The 13865-nt window shown below is 51.6% G+C and overlaps 1 protein-coding gene across 3 annotated transcripts; it reads right to left on the bottom strand.

Moving 5' to 3' along the window:
- Positions 1-265: 265 nt before the first annotated feature.
- UBAP1L (ubiquitin associated protein 1 like) lies at positions 266-13849 on the bottom strand. Of its 3 annotated transcripts, XM_031029759.2 has the most exons (5): positions 13730-13849; positions 8200-8781; positions 6097-6303; positions 1529-1630; positions 266-611 (listed from the first exon to the last, which is right to left on the bottom strand). In XM_031029759.2, the coding sequence occupies exons 1-5, from the start codon at positions 13847-13849 to the stop codon at positions 477-479; spliced, it is 1146 nt and encodes a 381-aa protein (XP_030885619.2). In that variant the 3' UTR covers positions 266-476. The 3 variants fall into 3 exon arrangements, with proteins under 3 accessions (XP_030885619.2, XP_081687383.1, XP_081687385.1); XM_081831257.1 differs by lacking the exon at positions 1529-1630; XM_081831259.1 differs by lacking the exon at positions 266-611 and having other exon boundaries at positions 1529-1613.
- Between the last annotated feature and the right edge of the window lie 16 nt (positions 13850-13865).

Consider the following 13865-nt stretch of genomic DNA (forward strand, 5'->3'; position numbering starts at 1 on the left):
AGAGGGAGAAGCAGGCTTCCCACGGAGCAGGGAGCCCGACATGGGGCTCGATCCCAGGGCCCCGAGATCATGACCTGAGCCGAAGGCAGACTCTTAACAACTGAGCCACCCAGGTGCCCCTGTTTTTCTCTTCTTAATTGGTCTTTTCCATGAAGAGCCCCAGCTGAAAACCTAAAATGGGTAAAGTTTGGCCTCCCCTACAGTATTTACCTCCACCTTTGGCACTGTTTGCATTTTTACAATGAGCGTGCGTCACTCTTGTGTAAATTTTTTTTTTAAGTTTATTTATTTATTTTTAAGTAATCTCAACACCCAACATGGGATTCAAATTCACAACACTGAGATCAAGAGCCACATGCTCCTCCGATTGAGCCAGCAGGGTGGCCCTCTTACGTAGTTTTAATAATCCAGTTACAGTGGCTTGCCAGGTCTGGCACAGGACTGGGATGCACAGGCATTGTGGAATGCGCCAGTGCTCACTGGGCACAGGCTACCAGCTCCTCCAGCGCTTGCTCACTGTGGTTGCCGTGGACCAGCAGCACTTCCTTGATCCGGTCCTGCTCGAAGCCCATGTCGCTGAACTGTGCCCAGAGGCGCAGGAACTCACCTGCCTGAGGAAGGGACTCTGCCAGGCCCGCCACCTCCCTGTGGAGCCCTCTCCCTGGTACCTACTGTATCTACTCCCACAAAGCTATGGACTTCCCAAGCCAGGTAAGCCTGATCCTGGGCAGCACCTGTTTATCTTCCTGTACCTCGGGGTGACATGGGCTTGGATCTCCCTTCCTGAGCCAAGGAAGGCCTGGCCACTGGCTCCATCCTGGCTTTACTCCAGCTCATTCCTGACTCCCTGTGCTCGGGAACTGGGGCAGAAAGCAAGAGGCTACACACTGGGGCCCAGAGGATGTACAGCCTGGGGTCTCTGCCCGAGCCCCAAACCCTGCCAAAGTTTCATGCAGTGCAGCCTCTGCCCTCCTTCCTCCTCTGGCCCCAGTGCCTGAAAAGTCCCTGCTTCTCCTCCCTCCTTTCTCCTTGGCATCCCTCCCAGCCCCCTGTCCTTGCCTCAGCCTCTGTGGAGAAGTGCTCAGCAGAGCTTGGGCCAACAGCACGCTGTGGACAGGTCATGTACGCTGGGCACTCAGAATGTACCACTGGGCCCACAGATGTCTGCCTTCTGGGTTTCCAGGTAGGCAGCAAACTCCCTGAGTAGAGTTTGTGCATCTTTGTGCCGTGCATGGCTCCTCTCTGGGTGTCTGACAGAGCGGGCATCCAATAATATTTGTGTGTTAATTCGGCTAAATAAAGCAAAAGCCTTGCCTCCTGTTTCCCTCCCCACCTCTTCTCCTCCCCTTCCCCACGCTTCACCTCCCTGGACTGTCTCCTCCTCTGCAGGGCTCAGCAAGCAGGCTCTATCCTGATGGCCCCCAGGCTCTGGTTCCGGCACGGGTGTGCCCCTGCACACTAGGCTCGTGTGTGCACCCCCGCCGCTCCCCTCCCCTCCCCCTGGGTCCGGGCAGGTGGCCCTGCTGACCTGGCTCTCGGAGAACTGGAACATCTCCATGGCCTCCTCCACCAGCCCCTCCTCGTAGCCTTGCCGCAGCAGCCGGTCACAGGCACTAAGGTAGCCGAGAAACTGGGCCACAAGGGGCCCAGCGCGGGGGTGGTAAGGGCATTGGCAGGGGCAGCAGATGGGACAGAGGAGGCACCCTGGGGGTGTCAGCGAGGCCTGGGCTCAGACCAGGCTGCCGAGTCAACCCACTACACACAGAAATGGCCCCAGACACCCTGTGAGCTAACAGAAGAGGGGCAGAGGCCTCCCCTGGGGACCTGGGGGTGGGTGGACAGCACATTCTTACCAAATGTCCCCAACCGGGGGCTGTAATCCAGGAAAAGGACTGTCAGGGTGAGCTAAGTGTTCCCAGACCCTACGTGGGGGGTGGGACTGGCTGGAAGCACAGGCACCTCACCCACCACCCGTCCCCGTCTGTCCACCCTCCCTCGTGAGCACCCACCAGTGTGAAGCAGCCTCCTCAGCACCCACACCTGGGCAGCCCCACCCTGTCCCTAGACACATGCATGTCTGCCATCCAGGCCCATGTGAGCCCCGGTGCTGGAAAGGGGAGGAGGACAGAGGAAGATACCACAGGGCTGGAAACCTGTTCAGGTCACTCCGTGCTTAGTCACCAGGAGCTACTTTTGCCCTCAGGATGAGGTACTGCTCCTTACCGGGGCCCAAAGACCTGCCCCCCTGCCCCTGTCCATGGCCTCAGCTCCCCCCTCGGCAGCCCCAGGCCTCGGCACATCTGACTCCCTCACCCCTCTTCCCTGGGGAGCCTCTGCCCCAGTCTCCACTGGGGCCCTTGCCTGTGGGCTGAGAGACTGTGCTACCCCGTCCCAGCACGTACGACTCTGTAGTCGCTCTCCTCTCAGCGAGGGAAGGGCTGTTTCAGTCTTGGTCACCACTGTGTCCCCAGCACCCACAGAAGGAGCTCAATAAATGTATGCTGTGTTCCTAAGATGAATTAAGAACTACCGTCAAGGAGCTCACAGCCTAGGGGGAGAGGAACCAGATATGGGAAATCCTGAGTGCCAGGCAAATCAAGGCAAGACTTATAGAGAGTCAATGCCAAATGAAGGCTCCAGACCATAGGAATTATGGGTATAGGTGGAGAAGCAACAGGGAGGTTCCTGAAGACCTTCAGAGCATGGATCATACAGATGAATGCTTTTCAAACTGCTTTAGCTTCTGAGCTGTCCAAGCATCAATAACAATAATGGGAAGGTCGAGCTGCTCTGGGAGAACTGGGGGCAGGAGCAGGGGAGCCAGGGGTCCAGTGCTCCCGCCTCAGGACGCCTAGATCTTGCTCTGAGCATATTTTGTAAACCACCCAGCCAAGCCCTCCTTGCGCAGTGGAAGAAACAGGTCCAAGCAGGGTGGGCAGCTTGCCCAGGGACCCAGGACGAGGGCCTAGGTCATCTGACCTTTCGGCTTTGTCCATCCGGGGCCCAGTGCTGGAGGAGGGGCTCTGAGCTGCCTTGAAAGTAGACAGGATTTCCAAAGGTGAAAACAAGAGTAAGTCAAGAGTGGATGGTGGCTGCTCCCTTGGCCTCTTGGTTCAAACACAGCAAAGGTTCCTGGCCTTGGTGCCGACTGCAGCTACGTGGGAGCCTTAACACAACTACCCATAAACCATTGATGCTTGCCTCCAGAGGCTCTGATATAATTGGTCTGGGAGGCAGTCTGGGCACTGGGATTTTTATAGCTCTCCAGGTAATTCTGTGCAGCCACGGCTGAGAACCGCTGACTCAAAGGACAGCTGACCTCAATCCATACCAGTAGCCCCATGGCAGATGACATTTCAGAACCACCTTCAGATCCTTAACATGATAGGCCCTTGGGCACACTCCAGATCCACTGACTGGGATCCTCCAGAGTAGGTCCTGGGGATCTACAGTTGTAGAGACTCTGCTGCTTGGTCAGCTTTTGGGCCTACGAGACTATAGAAGCCACGAGGTCTGCCTCAGGCCCCAGTGTGGGTAAAGATGTCACCTTCACACCCCGGGAAGGGGCCCTCAGCAATCATTGATTATAAACACATATTCCCCCCTCCATTCTGTGAAGAGGGAAAGTGAGGTTCAAAGAGGGGCCCTGAGGTGCCCGGAGTCCCATACCAAGTCTGGGCCTGGCCTGTGGATGCTTGCACATGTCACCCATGATGTCCTGAGGCAGCCAGTGGGCACATCAATCCTTGTGGAAGGAAGGAATGATGGACAAAGCTTATCTTTTGTATCTCCTCCTTTCTCCCTGGCTCTTCTAACTGCTCTGTCTCTGCTCACCTTCCTGGGCCATCTGTCAATAATTTCTGGCCAGAAAGGTTTACTATAGTGTATATCCTTTAAGCGGTGGTGGCGGGGAGAAATCTGAACCCAAAGGAGTTGCTCACTAAATGGTGGAACTTCACAGAATAGAGCGAAATAATCACTTGGTGGGGGAAAACAGATGGAGTCATCCAATGGCTCTTCAGGCCCACACCTCAGGGCTTGGCTCCTGACTGACCACCATGGAAGAAGGCCACCCAGAGATCCGGCTGGCCAGGCAGGTGGTCAGTGCATATCTGGAAACACAATGTTCCTGATGCGGTGGGATTCCTCCAGCCCACCCACGGGGAGGCCAGTGACCCGTGCTGGTTCCAACTAAATCTTCAGCCCCCACAGTGACAGCCTTGTCACAGAAGCTAAGGGACTGGGGGGGCATGTCAGAGCCCCCACCGTGGCTGTGGTCCCTCACAGTCCTCCTGGCCAGCTTCTTGGCCCAGGTTCTGGCTTTCAGCAGCGGCCGAAGGTGGAGACAACTTTAGATCTACTCTTAAATCACAGATCGGCCTGGGGTGCCTCCCTGGAAGGTTCTCACACAGAAAATGAGAGAAAAGTACCATGCAACAAAGATTCAGAGTCAAACCAGCCTGGCCTCTACCCTGGCTCTTCCATTGATTTGGTGATATGAACCTCCCTGGAATCGGTTTCCTCATCAGCAAAGTGGGGAGGGACAGTAGTAGCAACCTTGCAGAACTGAGAAGACCTAATAGAACATTCTCAGATTGAGGGCCTGGCACAAAAAAGGTGTTCGATGAATGTCAGCAACCATGTTGGAGGTTTTCCTCCAGGACAAGGCATGGACTGATGAAACCAGAGGAGAGTAGAAGCAGGAGTGGGTGGGGAAGGCAGCCAGGTGCATTTGCCCACCTCCTCCACCTGGCAGCAGCACATCCTGCTTCCGCTCCAGGATGAGAGTCACTCTCCTTCTGTCCCTCCCTTATCCAGGAGCAGGCAGCTCTGGACCTCAGGGACCCGACATATGACAGTCATCAGTGATTATGGAGAGAGTATCCAAGCCCTCTGATGGTGATGGGGCAGGGACAGAAGAAAGGAAGAAGTGCCAACTGCCCTGGGGCCTTTTGATACCTGCAGCTCAGCTTTCCAACCAAAAGAGCCCGCATGTTCAGAAAACAATGGGAAGCCCAACGTGACCTTCAGGTGGGGGAAGGGCAATCAATGTTGCCTCTTGCCCCTACTCATAATCCTTCCATGCCTTCCTTTTGTTAGTGGGTCATTTGTAAACCTCTCAGCCCAGCCTTCAAGGTACCTGCAATCTGCCCTCAATTCCCCTTCCCTGTCCTATCTCCCACCAGCCTGCATCATGCACCCTGTACTCCAGCGAGACCGGTCGTATCAGGGCCTCCTGAACCCTTCCCTGCTGCCTCCACTCCTTTGCTCACACTGTTCCTCCTGCTTGGAATATCATCCCTTCTCCTTCCTTCAAATTCAGATTCATCCTTAAAGTCCAGCTCAAGAAGTGGCACCTCCATGAAGCCTTTGCTGATCACTGGAATGTCCTTGTGCTCGGTTAAGAATGGCCATACATTCTTCCCAGCCCCTTCCACCAAGAGGAGGTTTCCCCCATAGCTCCTCGCTGCATCTGAACACCTAGGAAGTCCCCAGTAAATACTGCGGACTAGATGGAATGGATGGATGGGTAGATCAAAAGAGAAAGAGATGGATATGAACAGGGATAAACTGCTCATTGAGGGAAGTGGTTAGTGCTCTGCCATCCCTGTGGTAGCCAGCAGCCACATGTGGCTATTTTAATTTAAATTAATTACAATTAAGTAAAACCAAAAATTCAGTTTCTTAGTCACACTAGCCATATTTCAAGTAGCCACATAAGGCCAGTGTCTACTGTATTGGACAACCCAGGTATAAAACATCTCTCTCATTGCAAAAAGTTCTTTTGGGTATCTCTGGAGAGATTATCGGCTGCCCAAAGCTCCAGTCCCTTGTGCTTGGGGCAGAGACTGGAACAGGAGTAGAATATTAAAACTCTCCAAATGACCATGGGGATTCCTGATAAACCCTTATGGAGAAAATAGCATCAGGGTCTAGAAACTTGCTCATAACCCTCAATAATTAATGTCAGGCTAAGGTTCTGCTTCTAAAGAGAAGGAAACAAAACTTTTTCAAGTTAAAGATAAAAACTACTTGGCTACTCATCTGGTTCCAGACCCACAGCGCCCCCTAGCTCGGGGTCCCTCCTTCACCTACCTGGCTCAGGCTCTGCCGCCCCGTCTTCTGCAGAGCCCCGATGGCCCTATACAGGGGATATCCCAGGGCAACCACTGGCCCGATGAGGTCTTGCTCCTCCTGGCTCAGGGCAGACAGCAGGTCAGCAGAAGCAGGGTGTGGTCCGCAGGCGCTGAGATGCTGGGGCATCCCCCCAGGAGGTGGCAGGCAGGTGTACGGGCTGAGGGACTGAAATACAGACAGGCTGGATGTGTCAGTTACCACTGGAGGTGTCACCTGCTCGGCAGGACATTTTTCCACAAGAGAAATATGATAGGCCCATCCTATTATCCCATTTCACAGACATTGAAACTGAGGTTCAGAGAAGTTAATGACTGGGGAAGCAACACACATTTGGGACCTGAACCCTACTCAGAATCACATTCAGTCTTTTTTACCCCACACCTTAGTGAGGGGAGGAGCAGGGGTGGATCTTCCTCCTCCTTCAGGTTGGCTGGGCTGGGGCTGGGCAGGGCGTGGAGCTGGGTAGGGACTGGGCACAGCTGTGTGCTGAGGAGACCACACTGGCCCTAGAGTAAGGAGGGTGGCTCAAAGGCATTTCAGTCAGTTTGGCCAGCATCACCCCTAACCCATTCCCCATAAAGAAGCACCCATCTGGCAACCCTGACCAGACCGCCCTGTCCCCTCCTCCCCAGGGAAAGCCCAGCTGCTGCCCTGGCTCCTGGGGCAGAGTGTATATGTGTGACATGAATTGTCCACCCATCCCTATCTTTTCAGGGGTTTTCCTGCCATGACCTTACCGTAGGTTCTGCTCTTGACCCCCAAACTGGAAAATATCCAAATCTTAGGATCTGAGTCTACTCTTGTGACCTTAAAAATGATTCTTAGCTATTCTCTGCCTCAGTTTTCTCCTCTGCAGCACATGCGCCCCATTGCCCCCACAGGCTTGTTGCTAGAGTTAAATGTAATCTGGACCAGGAAAGAGCCATCCTGGCATCAACGTCTGGCCCTAGATGTGGTGCGCCTGTCCAGGTTACAGCCTCTTCTCTGTGTTTGCTCTAAGCAACTGTGTGAGGTAAAGTGGCCCAGGGATAGCTCAGAGCAGTTCAGTGACTTGCCAAAGGTCACACAACCGTGAGTGGAAAGAGCCAGACCTCTAGTTTGTTTTTGGATTTAAATTTCACCCGGGCCTTATTCTGTTGCTTCTCCTGGCCTAACTGTAGGGCAGCTAGGGGGCAGAAAGCTGTGCCCAACTGTCACCTTTGGCTCTCAACCCTGACCCACTCCATCTGCTCCAGATCCAGCTTTTATGGAGTTTGGTACTTACATAACTTGGATGTCTTAAAAAAGGCACACAATTATGAATATAAAATTAGATATAAGGCCTTGGAAGAGGCAAAGTAAGGGGTCTGAGGCTTAAGCTTCACTGGTTTCACTTTAAATTCACTTCTGCTCCCAGTTCTTCCACGGGCACATCCTCTGTCCTGAAGCCTTCCCAGTCTGCAAAAACTGTCCCCTCTCCCTCAACACCTGATCCCTCCCACTACACAGTGCTGCCTTGTCCCACAAGCCCCTTGGCCAACTCTCCTTGTCCTGTGGTTTTGACCTTGTCTCTTCCAACTCAGTGCCCAGCAGGAAATAACTGCTCAGGGAGTATCCTTTGATTGAGCCTCCAGCTCACCCATCCTACCGGAAGCCTCGCTCTGTGGGAAGCCCTTGATTTGAGTCACATTCATTCATTCAACGGATATTCACTGAGCACCCCCTAGGGGCCAATCTGCTGCTGGGTGCCCTGGAAACAAAACTGAAGGCCCTCCAATCCCTGCCCTAAAAGAATTCATATTGCATGGGAAGAGACAGACAGATACCGGATAATTACAACTGTGACACGTACCCTAATAGAAGCAAAACAGACACAGCGTAAAACAGGGAACGGGGGCCTCTAAGCAGGGACTAGTCTAGGCCAAGGGCCACAGGAAGGACCGCATGGTACAGGGCCAGATGAGAAGAAGAAAATGCAGGGAGGAGGAGAGCAGAGATGAGGGAAGGAGGGCTGCGGACCAGGCGGGGAACCCAGACTACTGGGCTGGGCTGCGGCCTTGGTGGAGCGAGCAGGTTCCTTACCGAGACCGTGGGCTTGTGGCTCCGCAGCGGGGGCATGGCGCCGGCCGTGCAGGGCCGCGGGGGCGACGCGAGGGCGCTGGGGAGCGGGGGCGCGGGGCCCGCGGGCGGCACGGGGCCGGAGCAGAGGCTCAGCGCCCGGCTGCGGATGCGGTGCAGGAGGGCGCGGGGGCTGGCGGCCAGCGGACCCTCGGAGAGCCGCCGCCGTGCCCCGGCCAGCTCCGACCTCACGCCGCGCAGCAAGTCCAGCGAGCAGCGGGGATGGCCGGGGCCGGGGCTCGCAGGGGAGCTGGACGGGGGGCTGCAGTGACCTGGCTCTTCCTCGTTGGCAGAGGCGGCTTCTTCGTCGTCGTGGTCCTCGCCCTGGTTCTCTTCCTCCTCCTCCTGGTTAAGCCGCTGCTGGGGTCCGGCCTCAGGGCCCATGTCTGCAGCAGCTGCAGGCACTAGCTCGTGGTCAGGGCCGATCAGCAAGAGCCAGGCAGGAGGGGCTGATGCCATTCCCGCGGCGTCGCACTGGAACGGGCAGGGTCCCCGGACCACGGCCTCCGCCCAGAAGAGCGCTCTCCTCTCCAAGCTGAAGTCGTGCTGCGAGAAGGCGACGTGAGGCTCTCCCGGTGCAAACCAGGCCCAAGGGGCGCACCCCTACCCCCTGGCCTCCAGGGAACCTGTTCGGCCAAAAACTTGCCAGGCCTGGGCAGCTTCCTATTCTAAACTCCAGGCATCCGTCACCACCCACCCCCAGCCCCAGTTTAAGCTAGCACTGGGGTCGATGGATAGCCATACAATTGAATGGTTAACTCGGCCTGAAGGACATAATGAGGAATAGGTTAATAGAATGAAATGTAGTGAAATCCAGTATCTAAGTCCCTTTGCCTTTCAGTATGTAATTGAACGATAGCAGCTTAAAAAATGTCTACGAGAAACCTTGTTCTTAGCAAAGAAACTTTCACTTGAGCCCAGCACCATTTGCCAGTGAAGCACACAAACCTCTCTCTGGAATAATACCGGCCCCCTTCCCCTTTGATGCCATCAGAGGTTACTCTGAAGCCCAGAAAATGTAAAAATCACTAATCTCTGTTAAACTCTACTTAGTACGTTCTAGTGTTATTTCTATTTCCAGACTATGAAAATGAGGCTCAGAATCTTTAATTTGCTGGAGGTCAGATTGGTGTTGAGTGGCTTGAGCTGGGATTCCTCGGGCCACCCGACAGTAGTACTTTCTCAACTACATTATCAGGCCACCTGAAAAAACAATCGGAGCTCACATAAATAATCTAACTTGAGAGTTTAGAAATGAGTAAAAAAAATATTCATCTGTTGCCTAGCTTTAAAAATAAGATCCAGAAATACAAAGCTCCGTTAAAAAATGTAAAATTGTCTAAAAGGCAATTTCAAGGCTCTGTGATGGCCAATGAAGGAAGAACGAAGGTGGGGGAAGTGGTATTTGTGGGGGGAAGGAGAGGCAGGAAGACAGATACTCTGATACTTAGATCACAGGCATTGTCCCCTCCTCTCCTGACATGACCCTAGGTTGGGGAGAGGAGCCTAATGTGGCTGTTCCAGCATGGCTCCCTGACTGAGTCAGTGGCCGTGTCTTATTCCTCTCTGCATCTTCAGGGCGCAGGCAGGCCTGGCACAGAGTGGATGCTTGTAAGTATGTGCAGAATAAACGGTTGGATGAAGAGATTGGAGCAAAACAGGCAGGTTGTGAAGGACAGAGGAGGGAAAAAGACCATGTGAGGGGTGATAAGGCAGACGTGGAGAGAAAGAGACTAAGGAGGTTTCGAGACAGCCAGCGGGACTCAGGGGATGAAAAGGTACTGAGACCCAAAACAAATACCAACATGTACGATTTATGGAACGAAGCAAGATGATTCTAAAGTTCGTATGAAAAACAAACAAATCAGAAGAGCCAGAAAAACTCTGGGCACAAAAAGATAAATAGGGGGGACTGGCCCTACTAGCTGTTAAAATATTGTAAATGACAATAATTAAAACTATGGTGTTGGCACAGATGCAAGTAGAGAATAGGAAGTCCAGAAATAGACTTTAATATCTATGGGGCTTTGGTAAATAATAAAGGTGGCATCTCAAGCAATGGGAAAAAGAGAGACTAGTCAATAAATGGTGTTAGCTAGCTGGAAGAAAATGAAGTTGGATCCATTCTTATGTTATACACAAGGATTAATTACAAAAGGATCAAAAATTCAAATGTATGATATGAAACCATAAAAGTACTAGGAGAAAAGCAGAAGAGACATGCTTTATAACCCCAAGTGCGGAAAGCCTTTCCAGAAGCCATAAAAGTACAGATACACACATGTGCAAAATCTGCACGGCAAATATACCACAAGAAGCAAGGTCAAAGACAGATGACAAACTGGGGGGAAAACAGCACTCACAGCAGAGATGAAGGGCTAAATTTACTAATACAGCAAGTGCTAGAAATAGATTGGAAAAAGACCAACAGTTTAACGGGAACATGAGCAAAAGATATGGACAGTCCACAGAAGAGAGCCACACAGATGGCTTCTAAACACATAAAGAGTTCCTCAACTTCACTCGTGATAAGAGAAAGGCAAATCAAAACTACCCTGAGATACCATCCGCCTATCCCTCAGCAAAGATCCAAAGTCTGAGGACACTCTGTTGGGAGAGTGTGGGGGGACAGGCCTCTTGTAGAGTGCTGGCTGGGATGGAAATCAGTATGACCCCTACGGAGGGCAATTTGGAAAAATACTTAAATTCAAAAGGACATGTGCATATCGTCATTCCCTGCAGCATTGTTTGTCATGGCAGAAGCCTAGGAAGAACTCAAGTGTCCATTCAAGAAAGTACAATATATCCATGTAATGCAATGCTACACAGTGAAAAATGAAACTGAAGAAGCTTTTTATGTACCGATATAGAAAGATCTTAAAATATATGAGATAAAAAAGTCAGGAATAACAGTGTATATAAAATGCTACCTTTGGGGTAAAAAGGGAGGAAATAGCTGTACTTGCATGTCTCTACACACATAAGCATCCCTGGAAGAATACATAGAAAATGAGAAACAGATACCCCAGTGAGGGTTGGAGCTGGAGAACTGGATAGATGGGAAGGTGTCAGTGGGAGGCTGTTCGCTCTCCCAAGGCCTTCAAGCTGCCTGTGGGCCACACTGACCACCCCCCTTGCTTTTGTACATAAAGTGTTACTGGAACATGGCCCTATCCACCCACTCCTTTCCAGAACTATGGCTTTTTCCCTAGAGCAACAGAGTTGAGTAATTGCCAGTTTTTACTACCTGGTCTTTTACAGAAAATATTTGTCAACCCCTGCTCTATACCCTTTTGTAAGCCTTTTCTTTCTTTTTATTTTCATTTTTAAACTATGCGAATGTATTTTTCTCTAAAAATATTTTTTTGTTAGGGCAATTCACTCTAATTAAAGGGAAACTATGAAACAATCAAACACAGACTTGCCAAGGCTTTAAGTGTGGAAGGAAGGGTGAAGGCAGCAGGGTGGGTGGGGTGGACATGGGCTTTGGGGTCTGACAGACATGTGTGGGAATCCTGCCTGCATCACTCACAAGTACATCAGTTGGGTGACAGCTTTGGTTTCCTGTGCCGTGGGGTAGGAACACATGCCTGCTAAAAGGGTTATCAGAAATATGAGAGAGAAGAGTGAATGTACACAGAGCACCTAAGCACGGGCCTAGTGCACAGCAGGTACTCAATACTGGTAGCTGTGATTATTACTTTTTCCCTTTAGACCATTGTTCTAAACTGTCCTAGGTTCACCTGGTAATCTAACCACTATCTGTAACATCGTTGTTATGGGGAAATGTATTCCAGGTTTCAAACACTGGGAATACAGCCCGATGAACTCAAGAGGACTTACCAGGAGAGGCTGTAAATCATACTTGGAGTCTTATGCTTCTCGGTTTGTTAGATTGGCCCAGCAGTGAGAGAAATGGAGGCCCAGGAAGGGAAACAGGCTCCAGGGAGTACAGATACCCTCGCTGAGAGTAGTGGGCAGAGCTAGGGTCAGTACCTGGGCTAGGACACCAGACATGGACTTGGCAGAAAGGTGCCCAATTCTGCTCCTAAGAAAACTAACTTTCAGGATAACTTCTTCCTGGCTTGGCCTGAGCTCAGCGGGGAGGGAAAAGCTGTGATAATCCACCTCCACTGGAGCTTAGCCAAGCGAATTCCTCTGCCCAACGACACAGGCCCACAGCGAAGGCTGCCTGGGAAAAGTGACTATGGGCCCCTGGACACTGTGCTCTGGGTTTTACAGAGCTGATTTCCCTTCGGGAGACCTTGGTCCTAAGGGTCTGCGGATAAAGCAAAATGGCACTGAGTCTCCTGCTCCTGGGCCCCCGAGCCACTCAAGCCCCCTCCTCCTTCGTGGATTGTACTTTCTGCACCTGACTTCCTGCAACCCGGTTTTCTGCTGAGGAACCTCACCCGTCCAGTGTCTCATGCTCCCATCTTGCTCTGAGCTAATACGCAACGATTTGGAGTTAAGACCTGGGGTTTAGTCTTGCCATTGCCACTAACGTTGGACAAACCATTTCCCTTCTCTGGACTTCAGGTTCCTCGTGTGCAAAATGAGTGAGGGCCGCCCTAGATCCTCAGAACTTTTTACAAAGTACCCTGCAGACAGTGGAGAAAGAGCACATAAGACTCTGAGAGGCCCGACACCAGTTCCACAGTTTTTGGCAATCTTGTTCTTTCATTTGTAAAAATTCATGTGAATTCTGCATCCTATCTCATGATCTATCTGTGTTATAATACAAATGCAATAGGTTTCCCCCTAAACCTCCAAGTAAACTTGACTCTCATGTTTATCTTGAGGGTGTGTGATACCAGATACCACTGCATACACTGGGTGCATATCCCAGTGTGTGAGCTGTGGGGCATGAGGTGTTTCAAGGGCGCCTCCAGGGCAGATGTGCTTTGGGTCTATGGAACAGTAATACCTTCTAATGTGTCTCATCTAACTGCATTTTAACAGAGGATTCTAGAGATAGTGTCTTAGTTCACGGGAGTGATTCTAAATGGTAGAATTTTAGACATGGCAGCAGGCTGACAGGGAAAAGAGGAATTGGAGTATCCTTGCAATGACTCTCAGTCACTTCCCATAGGCAGCTTCCTGTTATCCTAATCATTTTTAAAATAAGACCCACCAAATAATCCCCATCACCAGCCTTCTTCATGAAACACCTTTTCCCCTTGGGTTATTTCCAAAACTTTCTAGAATATACCACAGATGGACTTGCTGCCATTTTTGTATGTATGTAGGTACATATGTATGTATGTATGCATGTAGGCTCCACACCCAGCGTGGAGCCCAACGAGGGGCTTGAACTCACAGCCCTGAGATCAAGACCTGAGCTGAGATCAAGAGTCAGATACTTTAACTGACTGAGCCACCCAGGCACCCTGGCCTTGCTGCCCTTTAAAATCAAGGAACAAGACCTATGAGTCTCAGCATCAGATCTACAGACCCAGAGACAAGAGACAGATGGACAGAGAGATATACTTACCATAGAACCCAGCAGAAGCTCCCTGCAGGCTGGGACACTGAGCTCTGGCCCAGGAAGGGGCTCTGTGCCTATCACAAAGCCATTGGGCACCTTGAAGGGGATGCCATCGAGGGCATTCATTCTGTCAGAGGAGTGT

This window comes from Leptonychotes weddellii, chromosome 9 (genome assembly GCF_054177405.1).
Source record: "Leptonychotes weddellii isolate Sample4059 chromosome 9, ASM5417740v2, whole genome shotgun sequence".
Taxonomy (NCBI): Eukaryota; Metazoa; Chordata; class Mammalia; order Carnivora; family Phocidae; genus Leptonychotes; species Leptonychotes weddellii.

Bases quoted from the DNA above. Each gene is read 5' to 3' on its own strand.
- UBAP1L (XM_031029759.2), bottom strand. From the start codon at position 13,849: ATGAATGCCCTCGATGGCATCCCCTTCAAGGTGCCCAATGGCTTTGTG. The intron at 8,782-13,729 runs GTAAGTATATCT...GCCTTCTCGCAG, and splicing joins AGCTTCTGCTGGGTTCTATG to CACGACTTCAGCTTGGAGAG. The intron at 612-1,528 runs GTCAGCAGGGCC...TCCCTTCCTCAG, and splicing joins TCCAGTTCTCCGAGAGCCAG to GCAGGTGAGTTCCTGCGCCT.